This window comes from Balaenoptera borealis (genome assembly GCF_965194805.1).
Source record: "Balaenoptera borealis genome assembly, chromosome: 3".
Lineage (NCBI taxonomy): Eukaryota > Metazoa > Chordata > Mammalia > Artiodactyla > Balaenopteridae > Balaenoptera > Balaenoptera borealis.
The window spans coordinates 27,334,339-27,362,291 of NC_138866.1; the positions used below are offsets into that span (position 1 = coordinate 27,334,339).

Sequence of the window (27,953 nt, forward strand, 5' to 3'; positions counted from 1 at the left end):
TGCCCATGTGATCTTGGTTTACCTTCACAGTTCATCAGGCAGAGACTACCAAGCAGCTCAGAAGGCCCAATATATTGTTTTTATTTTAAAATTTAATTTGTTTTTGAATAGGTAGTATAATCCAATAGGCTCAAGTCTGAAAGGTACAAAAGGGAATAAAATAAGGTCTCTTTTCTACCCTTGCCCTTCATCCAACCTAGTTTCTCTCCCCAGAGGCAACCTGTATCACTAATGTGTTATGGATTCTTCCGAAGTCAATATGTGCTTTTTAATCTTTGCTACCCATTTTTCTCATATGAGGCAGTCTGTTCCCCAAGGTGTAAAATACCAGGAAAATCTTTACTCCTGTGGTCACGTAATAAAAACCCCAAATGTTGTAGAGTTAGGTGAGGACCTAGGGAGGTATTTCATGGACGAATGGCAGTGATGTTACTTCCATGTTCACTTTTCCTTATAAAATGAAGACCTAAGAGTTGGGAAAGATACAATAAAAAGTGTTAGAAAAACTTTCTTGCTCTAGGCCCTGGACCATTTGAGAATAGTACTGACTGATTCTCTTCAGAGCCTGGGAAATCCTTTTGGAAGAATGAGGGAGCCTTCTTGAGCCACTGGGTTGTGAAGTAAACCCCTTTTATCTCCCCAGTAATCCATATTAGTCAGCCTCTGTTACTGAAACCACATTTGTTGACTATCTACAGGAACATCGCATTGTTCATTTGAATGTAAGATTAAGTCTTATATTTCTTATTTAAGAAAATACTGCTAAAATGAATAAACAAACTAGATATTTACTAGTTTGACTTTAATAATGGAAATTCAAAGCCTAAAACTGAACATTGAACATGCTGCTAAGCATTATAATAATTCCATGACTGTGTCTTCATTTTTATCTGAATCTGGAAGACTTCACTTCCTGCTCTTAACCCATTCATCTTTCTCTCAATAGGTTCCTATGAGAAGCAACAGCCACAAGGCTCTGGTCGAAAAAAATTACTGTCTTCCACTATAAGTCCTCCACTAGAGATAACAGTGACAGAGGAACAAAGGAGACTCTTATCGTTAGTACCACCATGAGGTTGTGATGTTGCTAATGTACATTCTCTGGCTAGGGTATAAGCATAACCATTGTTCCTTATCTCAGTTGAGGCACTGAGACCAAGAGAGGTTACATGACTTGTTCAAGGTCATAACAAGTTTTAAGTGGTGGAGCAGGCACTCAGATGCAGGTCGTCTGACTCCAAATGCTGTTCTTTCCACTATATCACAGCTATTGAGTATAGGATAGAGTTTCCCTGATAATTTTTTCCAGCAGTTGGCTTAGAGTACTCTTACCATTTCTTGGAATGGTCAATATTTATGCTGTGCTGTTTCTGAAAGTGAAGTTACTGCAGTAATTGCTTCCATTCTGCTTTGCCTTGGTACATTCTAGATTCTTAGTTTTTGTTACCATAATCATACTGGGAAGAAAGTAAAACACCGGGCCACAAGGAGGGGGCAAATCATATAATGAGTCACAAGATGATAGGACATTTTCCTACTTCGGGGTGGCACAAATTATTGGAAATAAAAAAGAGAGAATTGTCTCTAAATTTATTTAAGGTTTGGGAATATGCCACTGCCAATAAATCATTTTCCCTAGGGTATAATTTATATTAGAGGCAGATCCATTTATTTACATCCCGTTAATCAGCACTTCTCAGTTCCTCCGGCTGTTAATTATCTCCCTGCTTTTAATGCTGATTCAAAACATTCTTAGCCCTTTTATTTGTGCCAGACTTCTTTAAGTGCCAGCAAGGAGAAGTTAGCAATTCCTCAGTGAAGAATAAAAAATTTAAGAACAAGACATAGAAACAAATTGATTCTCTCAATGGAAAAGAGGGGGAAAAAAAAGGTTACTGTAAATCAAAAAGGAAATTTGATAATAAAATCTAAATAAACAACCATAAGTGTGAGAAAAATAGTGTAAGTTTTAAAGCTTGTGGCAGCTTTTGAGAAACTATCAAGTATTTGGAACTGATACTGAAATGTGAATGAAGTAATTCTTTTACATTTGAGGTTATCTCTTTAGGTGTTACCACAAAAATCTGGAAGATCTGGGCCTTGAAATTATATTTCCAGACACTAGTGATTCTCTGGTCCTTGTAGGAAAAGTACCACTCTGTTTTGTGGAAAGAGAAGCCAGTGAACTTCGAAGAGGGAGATCTACTGTGACCAAGAGCATTGTGGAGGTAAGACAGCTGCAAAAGCTGAGAAAACTGCTGAGTGCTAATAACCTCCTACTTTGTTTAGAAATTCTCTATATTCATCTTTTATTCAACAAGCATTTATGAAATAACCTGCTGTGTGCCAGGTGCCAGAGATTCAAAGATGAATTAGCTCAAGGTGAGGGAGAAGGACATTTAAATAATTATACTATAATGAAATTTGGCCAGCAGAGGTATGTTCAAAAGTGCTATGGAAATACAGAATATTTACTGTGCCCAGGAGGGTGGAGGTCATGGAAACTATCACAGAAAAGCATTTGTTTTTTTGTTTGTTTGTTTCAGGAAAAGTCTTGTAGAACAGTAGGAGCCTGCCAAGTACAGAAGAGGGGATAAGGTCATTCTAGACAGAATAACAGATATCAGAGACTTGAAGCAGATCCCGTGCTTAGGGAACTACCAATACACATGGCTCGAATTAAGATACACACAAGGTAGTGGTGGGCCTAGATGAGGCTAGATAGGTGGTTAAGGCCAACTCATAAAGGGATTTAGCATATTCAGCTGAATAGTTTGCATTTCATCCTGTAGGCAGCCAATGAAGAAGAGCAAAATACACTTTAGCACTGCATTTTAAATACTTTACTTACGTGTTTCATTTTTTTAAAACAATTTATTTTGTATTTGTTGTCTTTTCTTTCCTCCTTTCCTGTTTTCTATTAGAGTTTTCTTTATTTCTCTTTTTTTCCCCTCTACTGGTTTAGAAGGGGAATTTTAGCTTGCATATATAACACAGTTTAAAGGTAATTTGTTCTTCTGTTCTCTTCATAAACCGTACACAAACCTTACCACCCTTTCTCTTGTACCACTTTTCTCCCATCTTCCATTTTGTTGCCTATTTTAATTCCACCTTGTCTTTAATCCCCCTGGTAGACCTTAATTTTATAGTAAATGTTTATTTAGCTTAACCAAAATGTTTTCCATTCTTTGTTTACTATTGCTTCTTGCATCCTACTTATTCTTTGTGTTCAGTTTTCTTTTCACTGAAGTAAATCTCTTAAAAGTTCTTTTGTTAAGAGTCCAGGAATAAAATATCTTTGAAAACATCTTTATTCCACCTTCACATTTGCATGATTGTCTAGCTAAAAATAGAATTCCATATTCTTATTTATCCCTCAAGCATTTCAAAAATATTCTGTTACTTCTGACATTCTATTTTTGCTACTGAAGTCCATTGTCAATTTTATTATCATTACTTTGTAGGTAACCTGATTTTGTCTCTGGTTGCTTTTAAGATTTCTCTGTCTTCGGTGTTCTGCCATTTCCCTATGATATATCTTTGTGTGGATTTATTTTGATTTCCTTCTTGAGATTCATCTTACGTATTCAGTTTGGAAAATATAGTTATTATCACTTCAAACATTGCTTCTTCCCCCCTTCTCTCTCTTGCCTCCTAGAAATGCTATCAGATGTCTACTGGACCTTATCATTCTATTCTCCATGTCTTTTGCCTTCTCTTTCATGTTTCCCATGGTTTTATCTCTCTGTGATGTATTCTGGGAAATTTCCTCATTTATCTTCCAGTAAACTAAGTTCACTCTTCATCTACTATTTAATTAGTTGTTTAACTTGTCCACTGGGTTTTTTATTTCAATGACTATTATTTTTTCCAGAAATTTTATTTGGCTCTTTCTCAGATCTATCTGTTCTTTTTTCATGGTGTCCTTTTTTATTCATTGTGGTTTCTTAACTCCTTCTTTAGCTCTTTCTGTTTGGAGCACAGGAAAATCCACATCAACTCAGTCTATCATTTTTTCCAGAAATCTGAATTACTTTAGTAATATTTAAAAATAAAAAGTAGAAGATAGATTTAGTGGATAAAGTGTGGGATACATGGATATAGGAAAGATTTGAGGTAGAGAGCAGTTGAGAGGCTAGTGCACTGGTGCAAGTAAGACAGGATGAAGATTTGACTAAGTCAGTAGCAGTGGGAATGGAGAGGAGGGACATATTTGAAACATAATCTGGAAGGTAGAATCAAGAGGACCTGGTGAGCAAGAGAATATAAAAGAGATAAAGGAGAAAAGATAAGTAATGATTCTGAGGGTTCTCACTCAGATGACTTAGAGGGATTGTGCTGTTGACAGAAAAAGGAAACAGAGGAGGAGAAGTACACCTGGCTAGGGAGTGAGATTATGAGCCTTAGGTTAGACACATTGAATGTGCCTTCAAATGGAGATGTCCAGTGGATGGACAGACTTTGAGATCTAGCACTTGGGAAAGAAGTCAGGGCTGTAGTATCTATTTGGGGGTTAACAGTATACAGTTGGCCCTTGAACAACATGGGTTTGAACTGTGCGGGTCCAATTATACTCGAATTTTTTTCAAAAAATACACACTACACTACTACAGGATCTGCGATTGTTTGAATTCCCAGATGTGGAACCGCGTCTACAGAGGGCTGACTGTAAGGTTATACAAAGATTTTCTACCGCACAGAGGGTTGGTGTCCCTAACTCCTGTGTTGTTCAGGGGTCAACTGTATATATTTTGATAATATCAGAAGCTGGAGAAGGGTCTAACAGACGTGCGATTGTTCAGGGAGAATATGAGGATAAAAAGAGAGCCAAGCATGGAGGCTGTGGAACACCAGCATTCAGGGTGTATATGTTTTGGCAAAGGTCCGGAAAGCTACTGCTGAGAAGAAGAGACTGTAAAGGATGATTGAAAATATTTGGTCAGAGAAGGAGGAGGAAAAGCAGGGAAAGGTAATATTGCCACAGCCAAGGGAAGTTTTAAGCAAGAAGGGAATGGTCAACAGTGGCCGGAGAGTAAAGCCTGAGGAGTTGGATTTGACTGTCGGGAGGACACTGCCTGCCTTGTGGAATCTGTTCCTAGGGGTGGGCAGGGCGTCAGGAATGCAGGAAGGGAGAAAGGGGAGCTAAGGAGCCCTCTCTTTCCCAGACTTCGGCTACATACCGAAGAGATGGGGGCGACAGCTAAAGGTTAAGGGTGTCAGGAAGTATGGGGCAGGACACAGGTGGAGGAAAGGTTTTTGTTTCTTTTCAGATGGGAGAGACTTGAGCATGTTTGTAGTCTAAGTGTGAGAAGACATTTGAGAGGAAGAGGCAGCTAACGTGCCAGCTTTGGGATCATCTTGACTTTACCCTTCCCAGAATTGCCCTTTGATCAGACCACCTCTGCTTGGCTTTCAGCAGCGCTCTTTTCTCCCAACAGAGCTTATTTTCTCCAAGGCTCCTCCTCCAAATTGTCTTAAATCCAAGAGATAGGATCTGTTAGAATCTTTTATAGTAATTCAATCCTTAAGTATTTAACGAGAAAATTATAATGAAAACTTTTCCTAAAGTGACTTCAAAGAGTACTGGCAAGAAGTTTACCTCAAACTGAAACAAGGCTTATGGTTTCAGCAAGTCTTGATTATGTTAAGTCAGGCTGATCAGGAGAGATTTTGTTGATTCTGAAAGAAGCTGGAACAGTTCTGGTATCTTGAAGAAGAGGTGGTTACTTGGATCTAGCAGTTGAAAGATCACTAAGACATCTTTCTATGAAGTTCTATCCTCTAGCCTAATGAATGAGCCTTTTAAATATTAAATTATCTAGCATTAATGTTCAATTTGAAATTTGAAATGAATAGAGAATAAGATCCGTTTCCCCTTCTGCATGCTTACAGACTGATGTTTTACAAGTCCCAGATATATAAGCACAAGAGAGAATAGCAAAGAAGTTAGGTTTGATCTGTATCCACACTAAACTTTGTTAGTGGGTCAGGTATTATGAGACATCTTTCTATTTAGGTTTGTTTGGGGAAATATGTGGCTTTTAAAAACTACATAGTATCTACCAACTAGCTCTTGGTAACTGTGCTCATTTATAAGTATGGTGGACTCGTCTGTAAATGAGGCAGAGAAGAGAATTTTCTTTTTTTTTTTGAAGTTTTAAACTTTTAAATTCTTTTTATTTTTTATTTTTATTTTTTTATCTGAATATAACTGCTTTACAATGTTGTATTCTGCTGTACAATGAAATGAATCAGCTATATGTATACCTATATCCCCTCCCTCTTGGACCTCCCTCCCACCCCCCTCCCCCATCTAGGTCATCACAGAGCACCAAGCTGAGCTTCCTGTGCTTTATAGCATGTTCCCACTAGCTATCTATTTTATGCATGGCAGTGTATATATGTCAATCCTAATCTCCCAGTTTGTCCCACCCTCCCCTTCCCACCCCCTGTGTCCATATGTCCGTTCTCTACATCTGTGTCTCGATTCCTGCCCTGCAGATAGATTCATCTGTACCATTTTTCTAGATTCCACATATATGTGTTAATATACGATATTTGTTTTTCTCTTTCTGGCTTACTTCACTCTGTATGACAGACTTTAGGTCCATCCATATCTCTACAAATGACCCAATTTCGTTCCTTTTTATGGCTGAGTAATATTCCATTGTATATATATACCACATCTTCCTTATCCATTCATCTGTTGTTGGACATTTCGGTTGTTTCCATGTCCTGGCTATGGTAAATAGTGCTGCAATGAACTTCGGGTTACATGTGTCCTTTTTTTTTTTTTTAAAACATCTTTATTGGAGTATAATAGCTTTACAATGTTGTGTTAGTTTCTGCTGAATAACAAAGTGAATCAGCTATATGTATACATATATCCCCATATCCTCATAACCCCTTCCTCTTGAGCCTCCCTCCCACCCTCCCTATCCCACCCTGCCCATTTTGAATTATGTTTCTCAGGGTACATGCCCAGCAGTGGGATTGCTGGGTCATATGGTGATTCTATTTTTAGTTTTTTAAGGAACCTCCATACTGTTCTCTATAGTGGCTGTATCAATTTACATTCCCACCAACAGTACAAGAGGGTTCCCTTTTCTCCACACCCTCTCCAGAATTAATTGTTTGTAGATTTTTTGATGATGGCCATTCTGACTGGTGTAAAGTGATACCTCATTGTAGTTTTTTAAATTTACTTTTATTTATTAATTTTTGGCTGCATTGGGTCTTTGTTGCTGCGTGCAGGCTTTCTCTAATTGCGGCGAGCAGGGGATACTCTTCGTTGCGGTGCGCAGGCTTCTCACTGCAGTGGCTTCTCTAGTTGTGGAGCATGGGCTCTAGGCATGCGGGCTTCAGTAGTTGTGGCTTGTGGGCTCTAGAGTGCAGGCTCGGTAGTTGTGGCACATGGGCTTAGCTGCTCCACGGCATGTGGGATTTTACCGGACCAGGGCTCCAACCTGTGTCCCCTGCATTGGCAGGTGGATTCTTAACCACTGCGCCACTGGGGAAGTCCCTCATTGTAGTTTTGATTTGCATTTCTCTCATGATTAGTGATGTTGAGCAGCTTTTCACGTGCCTCTTGGCCATCTGTATGTCTTCTTTGGTGGCATGTCTATTTAGGTCTTCTGCCCATTTTTTGATTGGGTTGTTTGTTTTTTGATACTGAGCTCCATGAGCTATCTGTATATTTTGGAGATTAATCCTTTGTCTGTTGCTTCATTTGCAAATATTTTCTCCCATTCTGAGGGTTGTCTTTTTGTCTTGTTTATGGTTTCCTTTGCTGTACAAAAGCTTTTAAGTTTAATTAGGTCTCATTTGTTTATTTTTGTTTTTATTTTCATTACTCTAGGAGGTGGGTCAAAAGAGATCTTGCTGTGGTTTATGTCAGAGTGTTTTTCCTAAGTTTTCGGGAAGAGAACTTTCTGAGTGTGGTTTAAAAAAAGTCTATCATGTTGTAATCTTAGGAAGCTAATTTTTTTTTTTTTTTTTTTTTTCCACACTGCTTGGCTTGTGGGATCTTAGTTCCCCAACCAGGGATTGAATCCGGGTCCCAGCAGTGAAAGCTCTGAGTCCTAACCATTGGACCACGAGGGAATTCCCAGGAAGCTAATTTATACATAGCCATTTCTAGGAGTAAAGAAATCCTGTGTTTTCTTATAAAGAAATTATTAAATGTGCCATATCTCAAAACAGTTTTTAACCTCCAGAGGGTAAACAAATTAGTAGCATGAAATAGTGTCTGCTTTAAATTTCTTTAGTGCTTTTGTAAATATTAACATCTGCAGGGATGTTACTATTGAAAAGGCTACCCTAGGGACAGAGATATGCAAAGGAGGAGAAATTTCTCAACAAAATGCCTCAGAGAGTAAGCTTTTTGACCTGAAGGGAATTGTCACACACAAAAAATGCCTGTGGGAACTAAGTGACTACTTATTTTTATGATATTTAAACAAGTGTTTTACTGAGTGCATAGTTGTATTGACGATTGTTGTGTATTTATTCTGTTTATGTGCAGTATTAAACATGTTCTAGCTAAGATTATAAATGCAAACAGACAGCCTCTTAGTGAGAAACCTCCCTGATATTCAGTTGAGGCATTAGGCTACCAGTTATATAACCTCATGAGTTGATGAGCTATCTCTGGAGAAAGCTTCAGTAGCTAAATACATTCTCCATTCAGTAAGAATTCTTTCAGTTGTCTTGGTATTTCGTATTCAAAGTGCCTTACAACAAATAAATTATTTGCACCTAAGTGCTATATTGCTGGAACTCTTTTCTTCAAGAGGCATATTTTAAAGAAGAAAATTGGAATATTTTGTAAATTATCAAAGGGCAATTATAACATAGCAATCGATTAATGCCTGTTTTCCTTTTTCTCCTTGTAGGAATTTATTCAAGAACAAGTGGAGGTAAGCTTTTCTCTTATTTTGGGGTTTCACACAGAGACACCGCACACAGAAGGCTCCATTGTCCCATTTGCTTTTCCATTAACAAAGGATGTGTTTATGCATTAGCTACTCCAGACCACAGGAGGCATCCAAGGGACTTTGCCACTGACTGTCCAGAAGGTGTTGGCATCCCAAGCCTGCCATGGTAAGACTCTCGACACACCAGCTATCGAGTGCCTTTGCATGCTGTGCGCTGGCAGGGTTCAGCATTTATGAAAGAAGTAGAAGACACAATTACCACCTGCCTCTTGGCAGGTTCAGTTTAGATCAGGAAACAATACACTAAAAATGAACCCTAAAAAATTACTTTTACAAAGCAAAATACCACCATATATATTGGACCATAATGCAGACTGACTTATATGAGTGGAGGAGTAACTGCATTTTGAGTCAAGTTTTGAATGAGCTGAGGGACATGGATTCAGAGGAAGGGAGAGTTTACTACAGGGGAGGAAATAGCCTGTGCAGAGATCCAAAGGCAGAAACAAATTAGTTATATGAGGAGCAGCAAAGAATATCAGGAAATTAAGCTGGTGAGGAAGCATAGAAACCTAGAAGGTCACAGCAAAGCCTTTAGACTTTATACAGAGGGCAAGAATCATTGAAGGTTCTTGAGTAGCGCAATATGATAAAATATAGAAAAGGGTATTGTAGGAACTTACTTCAGGGATCATGACAGCCAAAGAATCCCCTGCAACTATCATTTGACCATGGTGGGGTGTCCACTCCAGACACCCTCCCTCCATTTGATCTCTCCCCATCAACCTTCTCCTCTCTTCACTTCCTGTCTTTTCTGGCTTTGTAACCTCAGTCCCTCATTAATTTGTCTCCTATAAATATCACAAACTCCTTCCCCCCTTCATCCTATCTTTACTCCTCGTATTACTCCATCCCCAATTTCATCATCTCTGCCTTCAGAGTGTATCTTAAATGTCTCCGATGTGATCAGTTTCTACTGCTGCCTCCCTAGTTCTTGCCACTGTTGAGTCCTCTGACTTAGTCTCCCCACATCTATTCTGGCTCCCCTTCAAGCCATTCTTCCCTCAACACCCAGAGGAATCTTTTTGAAACATTCCTCTGAGCATGTCATTCTTCTACCAAAAACCTGACAATGACTACCCATTGCTCTTAGGATGAACATTTTATTCTTTACCATGGCCTGCAGGGGTCTTCATGGTCCAGCCTCTGCCTGCCTCTCCAGTTTCTTCTCACATCACTCTCCACCTTGCCCTGCACATTCCAGCCTGCTTCCTTGGTCTTGGTCTTGTGTGCTAAGTTCTGCGCTTGCCTTTCTCCTCTGTCTGAAATGCCCTTCTGCTCATTCTTCAATTAGCCATGTTTTTCTTAACCTAAGATCTCAGATTAAATATCATTTTGTCAAGAAAGGCTTCCCTGACCCTCCTAAACTGGGTTTGGCCTTCCAGTTATATATTCTTTGATATTCTATATTTTATAGTACTTATAATTTAAACTCTTGTGTAACTATTTGTTAAATGTTTGTCTCACCTGTTAGATTGTCAGCATCATGAGGGTGGAGGGCGTCCATCTCATTCACTGCCTGGCGTAGCTCCAACACGGAGTATATACTTAATAAATATTTGTTGACTGAGTGAATTAATGTATGCATAAAGGCAGTTTCTGACAATATGAGAGTTTAGAGTAGGAAGTTATGCTAGAAATAGAAAAAACCAGCAAATAAAATGGACACTGTAGGGAAACAATTAGAGATCTTGGTGATAGATTGGCTCTGGATGAAAGATGACCTTGATTTCACAAACCTAAGAAGTAGGCAAAAATATTGCTCTTGCCTCTTTGAAAAAACTCTGAAGGCAAAATCCTAACAAGTTAAGGAATGCCTGCTACAGGGATTAGACAGACAGTGACTCCATAAGGAAAAGCTGAGTGCAGGCTGGTCCTGAAGCCAATTTCAAGCAGTATTAAAGTCACATGAAAGAAGCCTCAGAACCACGTTGCTCTTCCCAGATATTTGGCTCTGACCCAGGGCCAACACCGGTTTCCCACCATACACACCATACCCTCTTGTTTCTGTCTTTTGTTTAGGGGCCATTAAGTTTAATGATGACCTGAGCCTAGAGGAGAGCTGTCGCCTTATTGAAGCTCTGTCCTGGTGCCAGCTGCCGTTCCAGTGTGCTCATGGCAGGCCCTCCATGCTGCCGTTAGCTGACATTGACCACTTGGAGCAGGAAAAACAGGTAGAGCAATGACTAACAGGAGACTAGTTCCTATTAACCAGATGTAATCTGTCTTAATCCTTTCCCAATTACGAGAGTTTTGAAAATATGCATTGGAAGTTTTCTTGGAAGTCTCACCATTTCATCTTCTAGCTCAAATTCAAAATGGACTTTAGGCTGAACTATCTCATTTTACATATGATGCCTTTGTATTTTTTAAGTTTACCACATGTACAGACTGATGTATCCTGAACATTTGTTGCCTACGGGCTCTAGGTTTGATAAGATGCAGAAGTTCTCTCTGGGGCCACAGAAGGTTGGTAGAAACACAGCAAATTCACTGCTGGCAAATGTAGCCAAAACAGCCAGTTGCTTGATAGTACTTACTGGAAATGGTAGCCATCTCCAGGGATCTCTAGAGTAATGATTTGAGGACCTTCAGGCAGGAAACCAAGCTTAGGACATTTTCACATTATGCTTTGACCCTGATTGCTCAGCAGTCCAGGAACAATGATGTGGATAATGCAATAAAGGCACCGAGTGGTTTAAACTAAAGAGCATTTTCTGTCCTTGTTATAATCTTAAATGAAACAGAACGTGAGAGCATAATAGGAATGTCTACGTTGCCGCTTTCCAAAATCTTTTATTTTGCTTACCTTTCCTGTCAAGGGCTACAAAGTCTTTTCTTGCATGGAGTTTTTAGGTACTAATGTTTTCTGACTCATCTAGTACATTTTACTCCATTAAGAACTTTTTGTTTCATATGACAGTGAAAAAAATGAAAAAAGTTTTGTTTCCATTCCCGAACAGATGTGCCCCTAGACTGAGTTTTCAGTCCCAGTTATCCTAAGGAAATCTATAATCTTTTCCGAATCCAGAAATTAGAAATCAAAACTGATTTGAGTAGCCATAATTAGGAAATACTTATATGCTCCTTGGCTTTTCATACTGCTAATTGGAGTTATTCTCTTTCTTCCCATAGATTAAACCCAATCTTGCTAAACTTCGCAGAATGGCTCAGGCCTGGCATCTCTTTGGAAAAGCAGAAGGATGTGACACAGGGCAAAGCCTGCAGGCATCCGCGCCTCCTTGTGAGCTGCCATGAGAACAGAATTATTGTCTCTAAGGAACCGAAGGGATGCTGGCTGTAGGCCTCTGGGCAGAGTGTGAGCAGCAGGCACTGGCAGGGTCTTGACTGAATGGGCCCAGGGCACCAATCAGCATCTCCGTCTTCCTTGAGCAGATGATCCCTCCAGTTAAGTAGCCAGATGGAATTCAAGCCTAAAGACAGTTCATTCATTGGCATCCATGGACACTGGAGGTTGCCCTATAATATCTACTTTTTGTAATTTATTTGGGGATAAAATCTAATGATTAATTGTCTGATTGTCTGGTTGTTTGTGGGGTTTTTGGGGGGTGGGATGGGGGTTTTTGGTTTTGTTTTGCAATTTTTTTCCAGCCTCATAGTTTGCGCTGATGTGATCTACCTGATGCTGAACTCCCAGGGGTCAAGCCTGCCTTCCTAGACCTCCCACAGCCTGCTCCCTCAGCCCCTCCTCCCCCCCAGCCTCCTCCACTTCCCTCTGCTGCTGCTTTACATTCTGTATCTCAGCCTTAAAGAGTTTCTCCACGCTCATTAAAAACGTGCCGGGTAGTCTTCCACCAGGCCTATAGTTGGATTATTTTAAGGATAAAAACGACTGATAAAGAGAAGCAAGGACCAGGATGGAATAGAGCAACTGTAAAGCACTGCTCCTCGTTCTTTGTTTTATTGCCTCCTTAAAACCCTTCAGGCAGGCGCAAGCCCACAAGGGGCGGTGGCTGGAGCTGGCGCCCCAGGCAGCCCACAGCTCCGGAGCCTCCGCCTGCCCAAGAGGGGAGCTGTCAGCTCCAGCCCCGCTCTGTCACAAGCGTGTTGATCATATGAAAATTCTAGAAACGGGTCCCTCGGCAAGACATCTAAACATGTCGGGACTGGATTTGTGGGGGCTGTACACGTGGTGACATAATGAAATTCCAGATTCAAGTGGATGAAAAGGGGATGAACGTGGACACCAGGTTTAAGATTTGGCTGTGGTTCCAATTGCCTCCAGCCGGTGAGCCACCCCGTGGGTAAAAGGGAACCGGCAGAGGAAGACTTGACCATCAAAACACGGACATAGGGACTTCCCTGGTGGCGCAGTGGTTGAGAATCCACCTGCCAACGCAGGGGACACGGGTTCGAGCCCTGGTCCAGGAAGATCCCACATGCCGCGGAGCAGCTAAGCCCGTGCGCCACAACTACTGAGCCTGCGCTCTAGAGCCCGCGAGCCACAACTACTGAAGCCTGTGCGCCTAGAGCCCGTGCTCTGCAACCAGAGAAGCCACTGCAATGGCAACGAAGAGTAGCCCCCGCTCGCCGCAACTAGAGAAAGCCCATGCGCAGCAACAAAGACCCAACGCAACCAAAACTAAATAAATAAGATAAATAAATAAATTAAAAAAAAAAAAAACCCACGGGCATAGCCAAGGAACTCTCCTTCCTCCTGTGGCTGCACTGTTCCCTGCTGGCTGAAGGTGCAGCCCAGGCCGCCCTGGAGAATGACACAGGGAAACAAGAACCCAAGGGGGCAGAGGCGGAGAAGAAAGGAGCCCTTGGCGAAGAAGCCTCTGCCAGGTCGTATCAGCTGTTTGCTTCCCCTCTCCCACAGTAAAAGAGCTATGGGATACCCACGTGTTCTGTTCAGAGTGTGGCTCAAATGCCAGCAAAATACACAGTTTAATTGTTCTGAATCCTGTGGTTTCTTTCAGCCCACATTTATCACCTTAACCCAGTTCATGTATATTTTGAATTATGTATGTGATCTCAAAACTGAAATCAATAATGAAGTCTCAAGTTCTGGTAGTCCACGAAGTGCACAAATATCTGATTTCACCTGAATCTATTTTGGGGAAGATTTCCAATAGAATGTCTTGGTCTGATCATTTGATAGAACCAATTATTGTACATAAAACATATTTGCATATATATAAAAAATAAAAGAATGTAAGACAAAAAAATAAACCCCCTTTCAGAGACATATTGTTCATATCCCAAACCAGTAAAATGGTGAAAGTACTATGCACTTGTTTTAGAAAACATTTTTTTGTACTTAAGTATCTCTATGTGAAAGCAATCTTCATATCAAAAATGCAGCATTTATTCTTTCAACCTAGCCAGATATATTCTCTACACTTTTTCAGGAGATAAATGTTATTTTGGTCCCTTTCCAATTGTATCTTGGTTTCATTACATATGCCTAACTAATGGCCTCGTAATTTCATTTGGGACCAGGACTGATCTTTCTGCAGATGCTTGTTATGCCACTCTTAATCCGTACTTCCCCCACCTTTTTAGATGACTTGATTTCTGGTTAATAAGACTCAAAAGACTGAAGTCCTATAAAAGAAAAAAAGAAAAAGCAAAAAAACAGCTGGTAATGTTTTTTGCATCTGGGATGCCATACAATGAGAAAGATGTTGCAATGAGAATATCTACTTCTGTATTTCCTGACCAGCCTGCTCCCACTGGCCTTTGTAGCAAATGGAATGATTTTCTTCGTTTTTTAATACAGGAAACAAATTTGTGCTTACGGGAGAAAAATTCGTTTGCCGGCAGCCCTGCAGTGAATCTTACGGGAGTGATGAAGTAGTGCATCCACAGAAGGTTTAGGGAAAGCCTTCACTAGTTTTCAAGGGGAGCCTCGTAGATCCTTGTAGAATTACGTAATTGGAACGCTGAAGAATAGGCACCACTGGCCTTTATTCTTCTAAATACGTATAAGTGGTTTCATAGACTGGGAGGTCTAGCCTTAGAAAGGAGGGTATTTTCAGGGGCTCAGCCTCCAGGCCCGGTGGGGTGCCGTGGCCTCTGGACCTCTGTCTCCCCTCTCCAGAGCTACATGGAGGTCAGCTGTCCTGGGAGGTTTGTTTGTTTGTTTGTTTGTTTATTTATTGCTGTGTTGGGTCTTCGTTTCTGTGCGAGGGCTTTCTCCAGTTGCGGCGAGCGGGGGCCACTCTTCATCGCGGTGCGCGGGCCTCTCACTATTGCGGCCTCTCTTGTTGCAGAGCACAGGCTCCAGACGCGCAGGCTCAGAAATTGTGGCTCACGGGCCCAGCTGCTCCGTGGCATGTGGGATCTTCCCAGACCAGGGCTCGAACCCGTGTCCCCTGCATTGGCAGGCTGATTCTCAACCACTGCACCACTAGGGAAGCCCTGTCCTGGGAGTTTTAAAAATCTTTTTAGGTCAGACCAATCTGTACGATTAAAAAAAAGCATTACGATACTTCTTATATTAGGGTGATGGGGTGCGATTTCACAAGGTCTTGCTAATAATCTCAAACCCCTGTGTTCTTGAGAACAGCAGAGGACTAGAAAAAGTTCTCCAGAAATCATGTAACCAATCATCCTGCCCAGCCTGACTCTAGCAATGCAAGAGATAATTATCCTATCTTAATAATTTATGAACTCAGTAGCATGTATCAGCATAAAACCAACCAATTAGCCAGAAATATCTAACATTATCTTTATTGCCTGTTAGGGTTCTGTTTCATTCTGTTTTGTTTTTTAACTCAGGTGCCATAAGAGCAGAGATACATTTAATCTTCAAACACATGACGGTAATCATTAACACCTATATGGTGTTTTAAGGTTTACAAATAATATTTGCATAACTTATTTGAATTTCTTGGCAACCCATGAGATAAGGCGGTATTATTCTCCCCATTTTACAAAGTGGGAAAGTAAGTCTGAAAAATATTCTCTAAGATCACGTAGCTAATAAGTAAAGCGGAGAGTGGTATCCAAGTTTTCTGGCTCCAAGAACAAGAATACTAGCTACCATTTTTTTTTAAGATTTTATTTTATTTTATTTTTAATATTTATTTATTTCTTTGGCTGTGTCGGGTCCGGGTTGTGGCACACGGGCTCTTCGTCGTGAGCTCCTCTAGTTGTGGCATGTGGGCTCCAGAACGTGCAGGCTCAGTGGTCACGGCACATGGGCTCCATTGCCCCGCGCCATGTGGGATCTTAGTTTCCTGACCAGGGATCGAACCTGCGTCCCCCGCATTGGAAGGTGGATTCTTAACCACTGGACCACCAGGGAAGTCCCGATACTAGCTTCCATTTACTGAGGGCTCACTGTATACCAAATGCTTTGTATACATGATCTCTAATCCTTACAACAGTTCTCTTAGGAAACTAGTATCTCTCTCTTGCCGTTAGACTACTAAACCTCAGAGATGTTAACCGGTTTGCTGAGAGGGAGAATTCCAGCCCAGGTCTGTAGGACTTCACACTGCACACATTCCCATTATTACCCACACTGCCCTATATCTTTTTAATTTATTAGGGATTTATCAGTTTGTAAACTTAGTGGTTTAACTGTACTTGATTCTGGTTAGCGGAGGCTTTGTTAACTTGAGAGTAAAACTTGAGAGATGAGATGTGTAATGAAGCCATTCTTAACAAGTTCCTTTGTCAGAAACACTCATCAGAATTGTATTGAGAAATAAAGGTGCATACCGTCAAGAAGCTTAGCTTCAGTCAGGGAGAGAGACAAGGAAACTAATGATAGACTAGGTAACTTCCTCTAGTGTAGGAATCACCCTGAGTTACAGCTATGTCTTTATTACTGAAATAAATGGAAATTAACAATTCTACCATCAGAATTAAGACTATATAGATGGCAATAGGAGCTAGTATCAGAAAAGCTTAAGGCAAAGCTTAGAGTGTAGGCTAGAAGGAAAAGGAGAGTCTGGGGAGGGGGCTAGGGCAAAGTCCAGAACCCACCTGGGGATCTGGAACGCCATGAGTAGTTGAGAACGGAGAGGGTCTAGCAATCAGACGTCAGAGCAAGGCAAAAGGTCAGACACAAATGAACAGCTGGGATCTGAGCCTAACAGATAGTAAAAAGAACAAGGCAACCAAAACAGGTCAGAGCAGGAAGGGGCCCAAGGCCAAGTTCTAGAGATGTGCAGGGGGCTGCGGAAGCCATGCCAAGCAAGAACAGATGCAGCCCATCAGTTCCTAGACGGCACTGACAACCAGGCTCAGCCGGAGCTTCAGGTGGGGGCCAGTACCGGCATATCTGAAGGAAGGGAAGAGCAGTTTCTGGCACAAAGAACCAGACTCTCCCTACCTGTTTTCCACTGAAGTGCACCTCCTTCCATCAAAACCCTTCACAAAAGCAGGTTAACAATGAGAACTGACTGGTATGTTTGCCACTGTATATCGTGCCAATTTTCACCCCTTCTCAGCTGAAGTTGCTCATCAACAGTGAGATGGCAAAAAGGTGGGCTCAGAAGAGAGGAAAAGCAAGCCTGGGAAACCAAAAATCTGGATAATCTGCACCAAATAAACCCTTCCTTCCTTCTATCTCTCCATTTATTCATTTATTTATCATTCAGTAACATTTAGTGAGTCCCTTCTAAATGTATTGAGGCAGAAACTGTGGAAGAGATAAAGAAAAAAGAAGTTATCTTATGGTTTAGGATTTTTCAAGCCCTTGAATCACTTTCATCCCATGCCCATTTGTCATAGAGCACTCAATCTTATCCAGAAACATCTGATAAAGTTCAGGCAACCTGATCAAAGCCTGTGGGAATCTGAGTGTCTTACATATTGCAATCTATCGAGCCAGCAAGCTAGCATGACTCAAGTAGAGGTGTGAAGAAGCTGGATTTGGCCAGACTTTCCCTGTACAACTTGCCTGACTAAACAACTTGCTCTAAGGAGCATCCAATCATGATCAAAAAAAAAAAAAAAAAGGTAGTTTGGAGTTAGCTGCAGAATTTTACATATAAATTATGAATCTTTGGAACCTTGTCAAGTTTTTAAGTAGTTTCCTTCTTCTCTAGGCAGGTCTTAATTCTAACTGTAACTAGGGACTTCCCTGGTGGTGCAGTGGTTAAGAATCCGCCTGCCAATGTAGGAGACACGGGTTCGAGCCCTGGTCCAGGAAGATCCCACGTGACGCGGAGCAACTAAGCCCGTGCGCCACAACTACTGAGCCTGCACTCTAGAGCCCGTGCACCACAACTACTGAGCCCACGTGCCACAACTACTGAAACCCGCGTGCCTAGAGCCTTGATCCCCAAGAGAAGCCACCACAATGAGAAGCCCGCGCACTGCAATGAAGAGTAGCCCCCGCTCGCTGCAACTAGAGAAAGCCCACGCACAGCAACGAAGACCCAACACAGCCAAAAATAAATAATAAATAAATTTATAAAATAAATAAATAAATGTAACTAACATGCCTGCAAAAACACTACTGAAAGGCCTCTTCTCGTCAGCACAATATTTAATTTAAACATTAGGCGATCGTCGTTTCAAGTGTGGTTAGGCTTGAAGGCAGCCCTCTGCTGTGTGTTGTGAAGACTGAAAGCTTAGACTATAGCTCTTTATTGGTTGTAATCGCTTAGCCATTGCACAACATCCTGGAACAACTGTTTGGTGAATGAAAGGATAATCCAAAGCAAAGTAGACGAGATAAAAAAACACTTCCAAACCACATTTCAAAATAGCTCCTTTGTGTCAACTAGATGCATGTCTGCAGAGGGAGTTTTTGCAAGGACAGGTGGATAGTGTACGGCCTGTACAATAATTACATCACCATCTGGTACTATCTTTATGGCAAAGCATTCTGATGTACCGAGTTCTACATATGCGGTATTACAGAGTCATGGAGCTCAATGGTGGAACTGTGAGCCTGGCAGCCTTCATAAACCCAAAGACTGCTGCAACAGATTACTTTGAGAAGTGGTTTTGAAGCACAGCTGTGAAACTTATGATCTTGCGAGTACCAGCATTTTTTTCTTTGAGGTATCACTTTACACTTCAGTTTTTCTTGGTAAAGTATTTTTCAGAGACTTCTCTTAAGAGGCTATGTTGGGAATTTCTATTCCTTATTTGAGTTCCAGGAATTGTGCCTTTCCTGCCCTCCGTCCAAATTGGAAGACATAAACCGTGGGAAAAAGTGTCTTTACAACTGTATTGAGTAAGTGATCTAACTTGGTTTATTTAGCATATTCAGGAAGACCTCCACATCCATGGAATCCTCTATTAATTCTCCAAGCTACAACAGTTTTTAAATGAGCTTCTGGATTCTGCTGCAAAAGCAGGGGTGGGAGGTAAGCCCAAACAAAGGCTGATAAGGTAGGAAGCTGACACAAACTCCTTAGCTTCTCCCTGTTCAGAACAGGTTCTCCCTTTCCAATATTTACTCTTCCTCAACTGGGAAAAGGGAGAGAGAGAAATAGAAAAACTAGACATATAAACAGCTTTGTGGGATTTACTTGACTGAGGTTCTAAAGAGTACGCATTTGTGCAGTTCTGTTCTAGGCACTGTAGTGTTGACCAAAGAGACAGCCTCTACCCTGGTAAACTTCGTCCATCTCAGTTCTGCCTGGGCAGGATGTTGGTGCTAATTTTAGACCCAGAGACCAAGATGCACAAAGGACAAGCATCATAAAGCACTTTTGGAGCCAGAAACAGATTTAAGTTCCTTGACTCACTGCTGCTCTTACTCCAGAGCACATGGTCGTACCCAAGTGAGCTGCCGTTAAGAACTGGTGCCTTCAGAGGAGACAATCGCTCGAAATTGGTAGCTATAAGCCACTTCACTGAGAAAGCGTGGGGTCTTAGATGCTTTAAGAAATAATTGACAGAGACCTAAGTGAGCCAGGCTCTTCTGTGTCAGAGAGCTTTTAGGTCAGTCCTTTAGACTGACCCTCTTCAGTCTTGCCTTTTCCCTGTCTCAGGGAAGATAAGAGTCCTAAGGAAAAGATCTGCCCATGTCAAGTAGCTAACAGAGAGTGGAGGCCTTTCCCTCATCGTCTACCTCTGGCCAGTGTTTATCAAAACAAGGTTATCAAATGCCCTGTTAAAGTCCCTTGGGTTGCTTGTTAAACATGCAGATTCCTAGAACTTCCTCCCGTACCTCATAGACACTGCTACAAGAGGCAGGAGGCCGGCTTTGTGACAAGCATCCCAGGGGGTTCCCCCTGCACACTCAGTGGACCTTGGACCCCTGTTTTGGACCAAACTTCCCAAACATGGCATCCAGATAATCTCGATAACCTGGGGAGACTTTTTGAAAACAGAATTACTAAAGTAGTACACATAAAAAAGAGAAACAATATACAAACACACTAAATAAAATTAGAAGCTGTCCTCCTTCTTGCCGTTTGGTGTTATTCTTCCAGACTTTTATCCTATGCATGCATATATTTTGTTTTAAGGAAGTTAGGGTCATGTCATGCAGATTGCTCTGCATCTTGTTTTCCCAGCTTGATTTTGGTTTTATACAGAATATAAAATAGACTTGCTTACAAATCTATCCCATTCATTAACACAAGGGTCACCACTCAGATGCCTACAAGGGTTCGGCAGACAACATAAATGAGTTTAGTGGACATGGCTTGGAACTGCAGAAAACTGGGGGTTTTCCATTTAATGGAATTAGAAGCTACTCAACTATAGCCAAATGCTGCCATTTGGGAATGTGGGCCCAGAGTTGCCAAATCTTCAGAAGCAAGAAATCTGAATTTGTTTAATGTGTAACCTCCAGATTTTAAAATACTGGTAAATAATTCAAATTAAATACTAGATGAAGCAGCCAAAATGTCTAATCCGGACACTGGTCTCAAGCCGCCCTTTGAAACCTCTGTTGCAGTGTATACATAATGTTCCATGGTACATCATACTTATTTTAACACCTGTCTTGTTTTTAACTAACAGAATACAAAATGCTATATTGCTGGACACTTAGGCTGTGACGTTACAGCTGCTACAATGGATACTCTTGTCTGTGTCTTTGTGTGCTTATCAAAATAATTCTAGAAGACTCAAAATTGCCCTGGAAAAGGTTGTACCAATTTACAATCCTATTAACAGTACATGAGGGGGTCCTTTTCTGGGGCACTCTAAGCAGATTCCCACGTGCCATCCCAGAGATCAGATGCAGTAGGTCTGGGATTGTATATTTTCTTAAACTCCCAGATGATTCTGATGATCAGTGATTTTGGAATCATTGTCTTGGATTATTAACAAGTTGTTTGGGATGAATTCCAGTCAATTATAAAGGAATCATAAATACTTTCATCTGCATTTCTGTTTTAGGCTGTTACCTCTGATTATTGCCCGCTATGAAAACACCAAAGGGCTCTGCTGCTGCTGTTGCAGGCACTTCAGTCAGAGTAGGACAATAAATAAACCAACTCAGGAACCTTCGAGCAGCTTTTATTGGCACAGCCTCAGAAAAGGCGTGGCAGTCATTTCTGAGCAAAAAGCTGTAGCCCAGCAAGGTCTTCAGTGTTGTGTTTAACACACCACTGAACCAGAAAGTTTAAGTTCCTGAAACAGACGCCCCAAGTCACTAAGAGGCTCCAAAATCAATAGGTCAAGAAAGGCAAAAAATAGTCCTGGACCTGCTGCTCTGCTGAGACCTGAAAGGCAAAAAATAGTCCTGGATGTGCGTCCTGGTTATAGGATGACTGAAACGGCAGGGAACATTATCAGTATCAAGTTTTCTCAGCTTGACTCCAGATCACTCCCCCATTACAAGGAAGATGTGTTTCAGCCGTGGCACTGAAGTCTCCACTCCATTCTGTGTGTGCCTAAGCAGCTTCTGCTTAGGACGCGTGGTGGTCATAGGACATGATCATCAGGATGGTAGAGTTCACTCATCAGGCGATAGATGTAGGAAGGTGCATTCCCACCAATGTTGGAGATAAAGAGGGTAATGAGCTCTGGGGGGACGTAGTCAAACACAGGGCAATGAACACTGACCTTCTCCAAGATGTCCCCTGAAAGGTAATCACACGAGCAAAAGATAAAACCAAGGCTCCTGTTCTAATAATTAAATATCTTATAGATTCTAGGCTCAGTAATGCAAGTATACTCGCCACCCCAAGGAAGGGAAACTGCAGCAACATGCAAACCAGAAGAGATGACTTCAGATCATGATACACCCTATGCTTATAACTCTCTAATGCCTTTCCATAGATAACCCTTAGAGTAATATTCAAATTTGGGATTGCAACCTTCAAGATCTGGCCTCTCGCCACCGCACTACACTAATTATAGTTCATATTACTCTCTCTCTTGCTCATCCTTCGTATTTGTTTTCTTCCTAAAACATCCCATGACCTGACATATTCTTGTCTGTCTTTTGAAACATAATGTAAACTCTGGGGGAGCAGGGCCTATCTATGTTATTCACTGTTATATCCCTAGTGCCTGAAATAGTGTTGGATACACAGTGGGTACTCAATAGTCATAAATATTTCTTGAAAGAATGAATGTTTGGATAAATGGTGAAGTTATTCAATTTCCAAGAAGAATCAGCACCCCGAGTACTATGCTTTGCTCCAAGAGGGTGTTAAAGCCCATGCGAACTGTTGATGAGGCAGCAGGCTCTTTGAGCAAAGCTGCCTTCAGAATATGTGAGAGAAATGGACCCCAACACACAAAGGTGTCCAGGCTACAGGCGAGTTTCAGAAGTAACATTTCACAGCCTGCTTTCTTTGGCAGTCACCTTACGGTACCAAAATGACTCCCTGCAGCAGCCGAAAACAAGAACATTTTATCATTGGGTTGTCGCCTGTGTCTGAAACAACTTTCAAGGCCAAACCCAGTCAGTGCTGGGTGATCCAACCCGCCATGGCCCCAATAACTCAGCTAAAATATATTAGTTTTAGAAGAAAATGAACATGGATTAGATCAGGACCCCAAGCACTCTAAGCTGCTAAAGAGAACAGTCCCCACAAGAAGTATGATAAAAAAAAAACATAACCTGACGGCATTCAATCCCATTGGCCACCAAAACCAAAACCAAAAACCGAAACACACATACACAAAAACCCAAAACACACAAGCGCATGTGCCACATACATTCAAGCAACTTCTGTACCTTCTGTGAAAGGCAGGACTTCTTCAGGAGCCACAAACTTGTGAAATGAATCTTCTTCATTGGGGAACTGGAAAAGAATTAGGGAAAAAGAAAAAAAAAGAGAGAGAGATCTGACACTTCCACTTTTAGGTATACACCCAAGAGAAATAAAAAACATACATCCACAGACGTTTGATTACAAAGGCTTACAGCAGCATTACTCACAAAAGCCAAAAGGTACAAATAACGCAGATGCTTATCAACAGATGAATGGATAATTAAATTGCAGTATATCCATGCAATGGAATACTATTCAGCCACGAAAAGGAACAAAGTACTGTGCTACAACTCGGATGACGCCCCAAAACATTATGCTAAGTGAAAGAAATCAGAAACAAAAGGGTCCATATTGTATGACTCCTTTTATGTGAAATATCAAAAATAAGCAAATCCATAGAGACAGAAAGCAGATTAGCAATTACTAGGAGATGGGGGAGAAGGAGGAATAGGGAGTGATTACTCAATAGGTACAGAGTGTTTTTCTGGGATGATGAAAAAGTTTTGAAGCTAGAGAGTGGTAGTTGCACAATGCTGTGAATGTAGTAAATGCCACTGAACTATACAATTTTAAATGGTTAATTGTATGTTATGTGAATTTCACCTCAATTTTTAAAAAAGTAAACACCTATAGATAGGCTGATATGTTCAAAGCAAGTAGCTTCTATCACTGGTGAAATTGCTTTTCACCTTAGTAACTTCTTGTATTCAGGCTACAGAGGACAGTCCCTGGAACAAATAAAACCAATTCTATGTTTCTAGTTTCAACTTACTTGGCACTTTCAGAAATGGTGTCAGCAAGTGGTGGCAATGTAAACAAAGGGCCTTCCCCAACTGCGTATTGTCCTGACCTTACAATTTTGACTTACTGAAGCTCACAGGTTGTAACTATCAATGGCTTTTCCTGGATCAAGACTTCTGTGGCTTTTTCCAGCCTCAACTGGGTCTAATCCATTGAGTAAATGCAGACAAAGAGAAGCCCCAGAGTGAGAAGGTTGAAGGCCCAGAGTTCAGACCTACACCTTGACTTCCTTCTGTTGGCTAGAGACAGACGAGAGACCAGCTGGAGACGGACAGACATACCTGTGGGGAAAGCTTGAACATAGGTGCACAGACGATGAGTGGGGTGGAATGGTGTTTTGCTGCCAGTGCTAGAGTATGAGTTCCTGTCACAGCTCTCAGGGCACCGTTGGCCAGGATGGTCTTTGTGCCAATGATCACCTTTGGGACAGGAAAGAAAATGTGAGCCATCCTGGGAATAGAGCCTTAAACAGGCCATTGGGCACAAGAGCCTGAATGCTCAGCCTCAGTCTTGGTGTACTGGGGGGGTCACACACTGGTACACCCAAGGGAAAGGGAGTCTAGGCTCAGACCACAAGTTCTAGCATAAAAGTGGGTTTGCAAGGGAAGAATGAACATAGTACAGGACAGGAAACTGCAATATCTACTGTTATTAGCCCTGTCTTTCCTGGAAATCTATCTGTCATACCTCCTGAGAAGCGGGGAGCCTTTCTTCCACCATCCACCAGCGCCAAGCTCTCTGAGCAGAAGTGAGCAGCCCTTTACCAGATCCCTAGCAGCTGACACACTTAACTTAGTCCCACTTATTTCTTTTCAATGCTTTAACCAAAATGAGGCTCCTCCAAGTGAGGAACAATGACTCAGATAAAGGGGGAAACAAAATCAGTTAATAGATTAAAAAGGCCCATGTATGTATTTTTAAAAGGTGCTAGAAACTTTCCTCTCTTCTCATGGATATTGGGGGTGGGGTGGGGGTGGAGAACCAACATTTTAGAAGTATAATCTTCATGAATTCGACATACTATAACCCAAATACACCCACCTTGTTGACTCTTGACATAACAGCAAAAATGGCAGCATCCGTCATGACAGTTGTCTCAATACCTGTTTTGGACAAATTGACTGCCATCTCATGACCCTGCAATAGGAGAGAAAGGCTGATGCTGGGAGGAAGAGTGAGAGAGAATGAAAGAGCTCTGGGGGATTCTGTGATACTGGACATATCCAATGCGCAACTTCCAACAGATAACTAACTCATCTGGTAGGTATTCTCTGGGAAGCGGGAGGAAGCCCAGGGGACTCTAATAAATGTTTATTACTCCCCAGCAGCACTAGGACAGCCACAAAACTGGAAATATGACTTGCTTGCATAATCCAGCAGAGCTGACAAGACAGATCCTAGCTCATTATTTTACAACATCCTTGCATCCTTACATATTTCCTTTTTTGGAGACCTACTATTTACCTAAAGATTGAGTGAGGTTAGACCAAGCATCAGTCATCCTCCAGGTAATTTACCCTATTTTGATGCCTAAAACAACCAATATTTATCTTTTCTTGGGCCTAGCAGCTCACCCAACTTTCTTTTTTTTCTTTTTCTTTTTTTACCCAGTTCTATGAAAACATTTATTGAGCCTTTATTTTACAGAAGTGAATACCACTGACTCTCTCAAGGAGTTTTTAGGAGAGGCATATATATAAAACTCTAACATTCAGTAATAGATATAATAATAGAGGTACTGAAGTAGGAAGTAGTATAGAGCTAGAATTGATTCATTTTCGATTGGAAGGGTTGGGGAGAAGGGGGAGAAGAATAGCCGTGAAAAACAGTTTCCCAGAGGAGATGATATCTAAACTGGGTCTTGAAGGTTAAAAACAAAGGTTTCATTCTTTATATGGTATGAAAAATATGTCACCTAACTTTCCTAAACCAATGTTTAAGAATGTTAACAGGATGAACAACTTGAAAATTCCCTTAGTGTTTTACTTTGTCTTCTCACTATGCCTTGCTTATCAATTCAAAGATGGCATGGAGCCCACCTACGCCTCCTTTATTCTCTCATTTTAAATTTTTCTTAGCAACTCCAGCAGTCCCCGTACCTGACAAAAAGGCGCACACTCTGCCACGATGACATGGAATTTCCTCTTTCGGGCAGCCTCTTTGAGGAAGGCCTCCACTGTTCGGGAGAAGCCAATGGTCATGATCACCTCATTGGAGTGGATGTGCTCCAGAGCCTGGGCTGCGATGTTCTCCGTTGTCCCTTCTGCAAGAAGCCAGTTTTTCAAGGAAAATATGACACTGCCATGCTACAACACAGACAGACACGTCAGAAAACAGAAAGGGATGTACGCCCTTCTCTAGACTGCCCACCTAGCAGACCCTGGTAACATGTGGTCAATGGACTTAATGTAGAATGTCACCTTTCCTTAAAAGCCCTGCTCCTCCATGATCTTCCACCTCCCAAGTTCTCAGTCTACCCTCTTGCCCAGCAGCACCCCTATTCATCAACTTACTCCCCTCGCCCCTGCCGGGTCCCAACACCAGCTCTTTACAATTGACTTTGAAGACAATGAATTTAGGCAAGAAATGGTCCAATTTGGCAAATTCTAAAGTGCTGAGCATGGGGTAAACAGAGCTTCCCCCTAAAAGAACTCCTCCAAAAGGTGGCCACAACACCTCCACCTGACAGGGAGGCCATGGCAGAAAAATTGGGGGGGGGGGGGAATTTGGAAGCAGCAGCTCAGTGCACAGACAGACCCGGCTTCTTCCTCCCCTGGGAACGCTGATTGCAATAAGTATCTGCAGTTCTCCCGGGTCACAGAGACAAGGGGGATGGAGGTGGCCTGTGTGTATGTGTATGTATATGTATATGTGTATGTGTGTCTGTATAAAAATTCAAGAGGAAGTTTAGTGAAGGAGAGTCTATCAACTGTGGTTTTCGGGGGTTCATCTTCTTTAAAATAAAAATAAAGCTCTTCCCAAATAGAGTCTCTGCCACAGCGGATTTGCAGTCGATAAGGGGTTAGTCTGTAAGGAAATGTAAAGAGGGTTATCTTAGTCTGCCACCTATTCCAACCCTTCCTAATCAGGATGAGGGCAAACTTCCGAGAACCAGAGGACTGGTTATCTCCCATCTCTGCTGATGAACAACTTCCAGGGTCTTCTGTTCCCTCATCTGCCTGCCACCTGTCCTGTCCACCTAGGGATCAGGACTCACCCAGTTCCACAAGCAGCTCATTAATTGCTTCAATGATGTTGGACTGGAGTTGAGCATAATGGGAGCGGAAATCCTCGCTCAGGCCCCCGGATGTCAAGAGTTTGTGCAGGGACTCCTGCTGATCGCTCTCGTCGCTGCGTCCGTGGAGTCTATGGAGGCAACAAGACCCAAAGAGGGAGGTGGGGAAGAGATGTGGTCATTAAGGCAACAACAGCTGCTCAGCTCCAATAAAGGCTCCATGCAAAAAGCGTCACTGGGTCCAACCCCCGGCCCAGGACGTGGGCCTGACCTGCCATACTCCTCCCGGATGATCCTGAGCACTCTCCGCACCATGTTGCCCACGGTGGTCTCCGAGGGTTGAGCGGCCGTCATCCGCCGGCCTTCTCTGCGGATCAATTCCATCAGCTCCCCTGTCGTCCAAAGAGAGAGGGTAAGCGCGGCAAGGGCGCGGTAGGGCCTGGGCGACTTTCCGCCCGAGGATCGAAAACGGAAAGTGGCGAGGGAGGCGATGGAGCTAGGCCTGCCTCACCTGCATTGCTCCAGCGGTGGTCCGTGATGATCCGGCGCAGCAGCCCCAGGGTCTCCCGGGCCATGTCCTCGGAGCTGTGCCGCCCGCCGCCCCGCTTCAGTGCCTCCACGAAACTCTCGATCCTCTCGGACAACTCCGAGTCCTTGGCCTCAGCCCCCGGCATCTCGAAAGGAGCCGCCTCGCCGGCGGAATCCACACCTGCACGACCTCCAGGCTTGCACTTCCGGGGCAGGAGAGGTCGGCTTCCGCTCTGGGAGGAAGACTCCAATTTGGGAGAAGGCAGGGCCACG

The 27,953-nt window shown here is 42.2% G+C and overlaps 2 protein-coding genes across 19 annotated transcripts in view; one reads left to right on the forward strand and one right to left on the reverse strand.

The window, feature by feature from the left end:
- The window catches only part of LOC309626609 (acylphosphatase-1), a 44,034-nt gene extending 31,502 nt beyond the window's left edge, over positions 1-12,532 (forward strand). For 6 of the 13 annotated variants that reach the window (XM_082387495.1, XM_082387496.1, XM_082387498.1 and 3 more), the window contains 6 exons: positions 947-1,058; positions 2,069-2,228; positions 8,895-8,918; positions 9,024-9,102; positions 11,019-11,170; positions 12,132-12,532. In XM_082387495.1, the coding sequence (XP_082243621.1) occupies positions 947-1,058; positions 2,069-2,228; positions 8,895-8,918; positions 9,024-9,102; positions 11,019-11,170; positions 12,132-12,254 (650 nt within the window). In that variant the 3' untranslated portion in view covers positions 12,255-12,532. Of the gene's footprint in view, positions 1-942; positions 1,076-2,068; positions 2,229-8,894; positions 8,919-9,023; positions 9,103-11,018; positions 11,171-12,131 lie in introns of those variants that run through there. The other 7 variants (XR_014243319.1, XR_014243320.1, XM_082387490.1 and 4 more) reach the window with 6 other exon arrangements.
- Positions 61-27,910, reverse strand: EIF2B2 (eukaryotic translation initiation factor 2B subunit beta). Of its 6 annotated transcripts, XM_082387574.1 has the most exons (10): positions 27,664-27,910; positions 27,424-27,544; positions 27,135-27,283; positions 26,017-26,180; positions 24,959-25,054; positions 24,199-24,336; positions 23,080-23,146; positions 21,957-21,973; positions 20,107-20,255; positions 15,094-17,064 (listed from the first exon to the last, which is right to left on the reverse strand). In XM_082387574.1, exons 1-10 carry the CDS (start codon positions 27,824-27,826, stop codon positions 17,034-17,036), a joined length of 1,095 nt encoding a protein of 364 aa, XP_082243700.1. In that variant the 5' UTR covers positions 27,827-27,910; the 3' UTR covers positions 15,094-17,033. The 6 variants fall into 6 exon arrangements, with proteins under 6 accessions (XP_082243699.1, XP_082243697.1, XP_082243700.1 ...); XM_082387573.1 differs by lacking the exons at positions 15,094-17,064; positions 20,107-20,255 and adding an exon at positions 61-466 and having other exon boundaries at positions 27,664-27,907; XM_082387572.1 differs by lacking the exon at positions 20,107-20,255 and having other exon boundaries at positions 15,094-17,616; positions 27,664-27,907.
- Between the last annotated feature and the right edge of the window lie 43 nt (positions 27,911-27,953).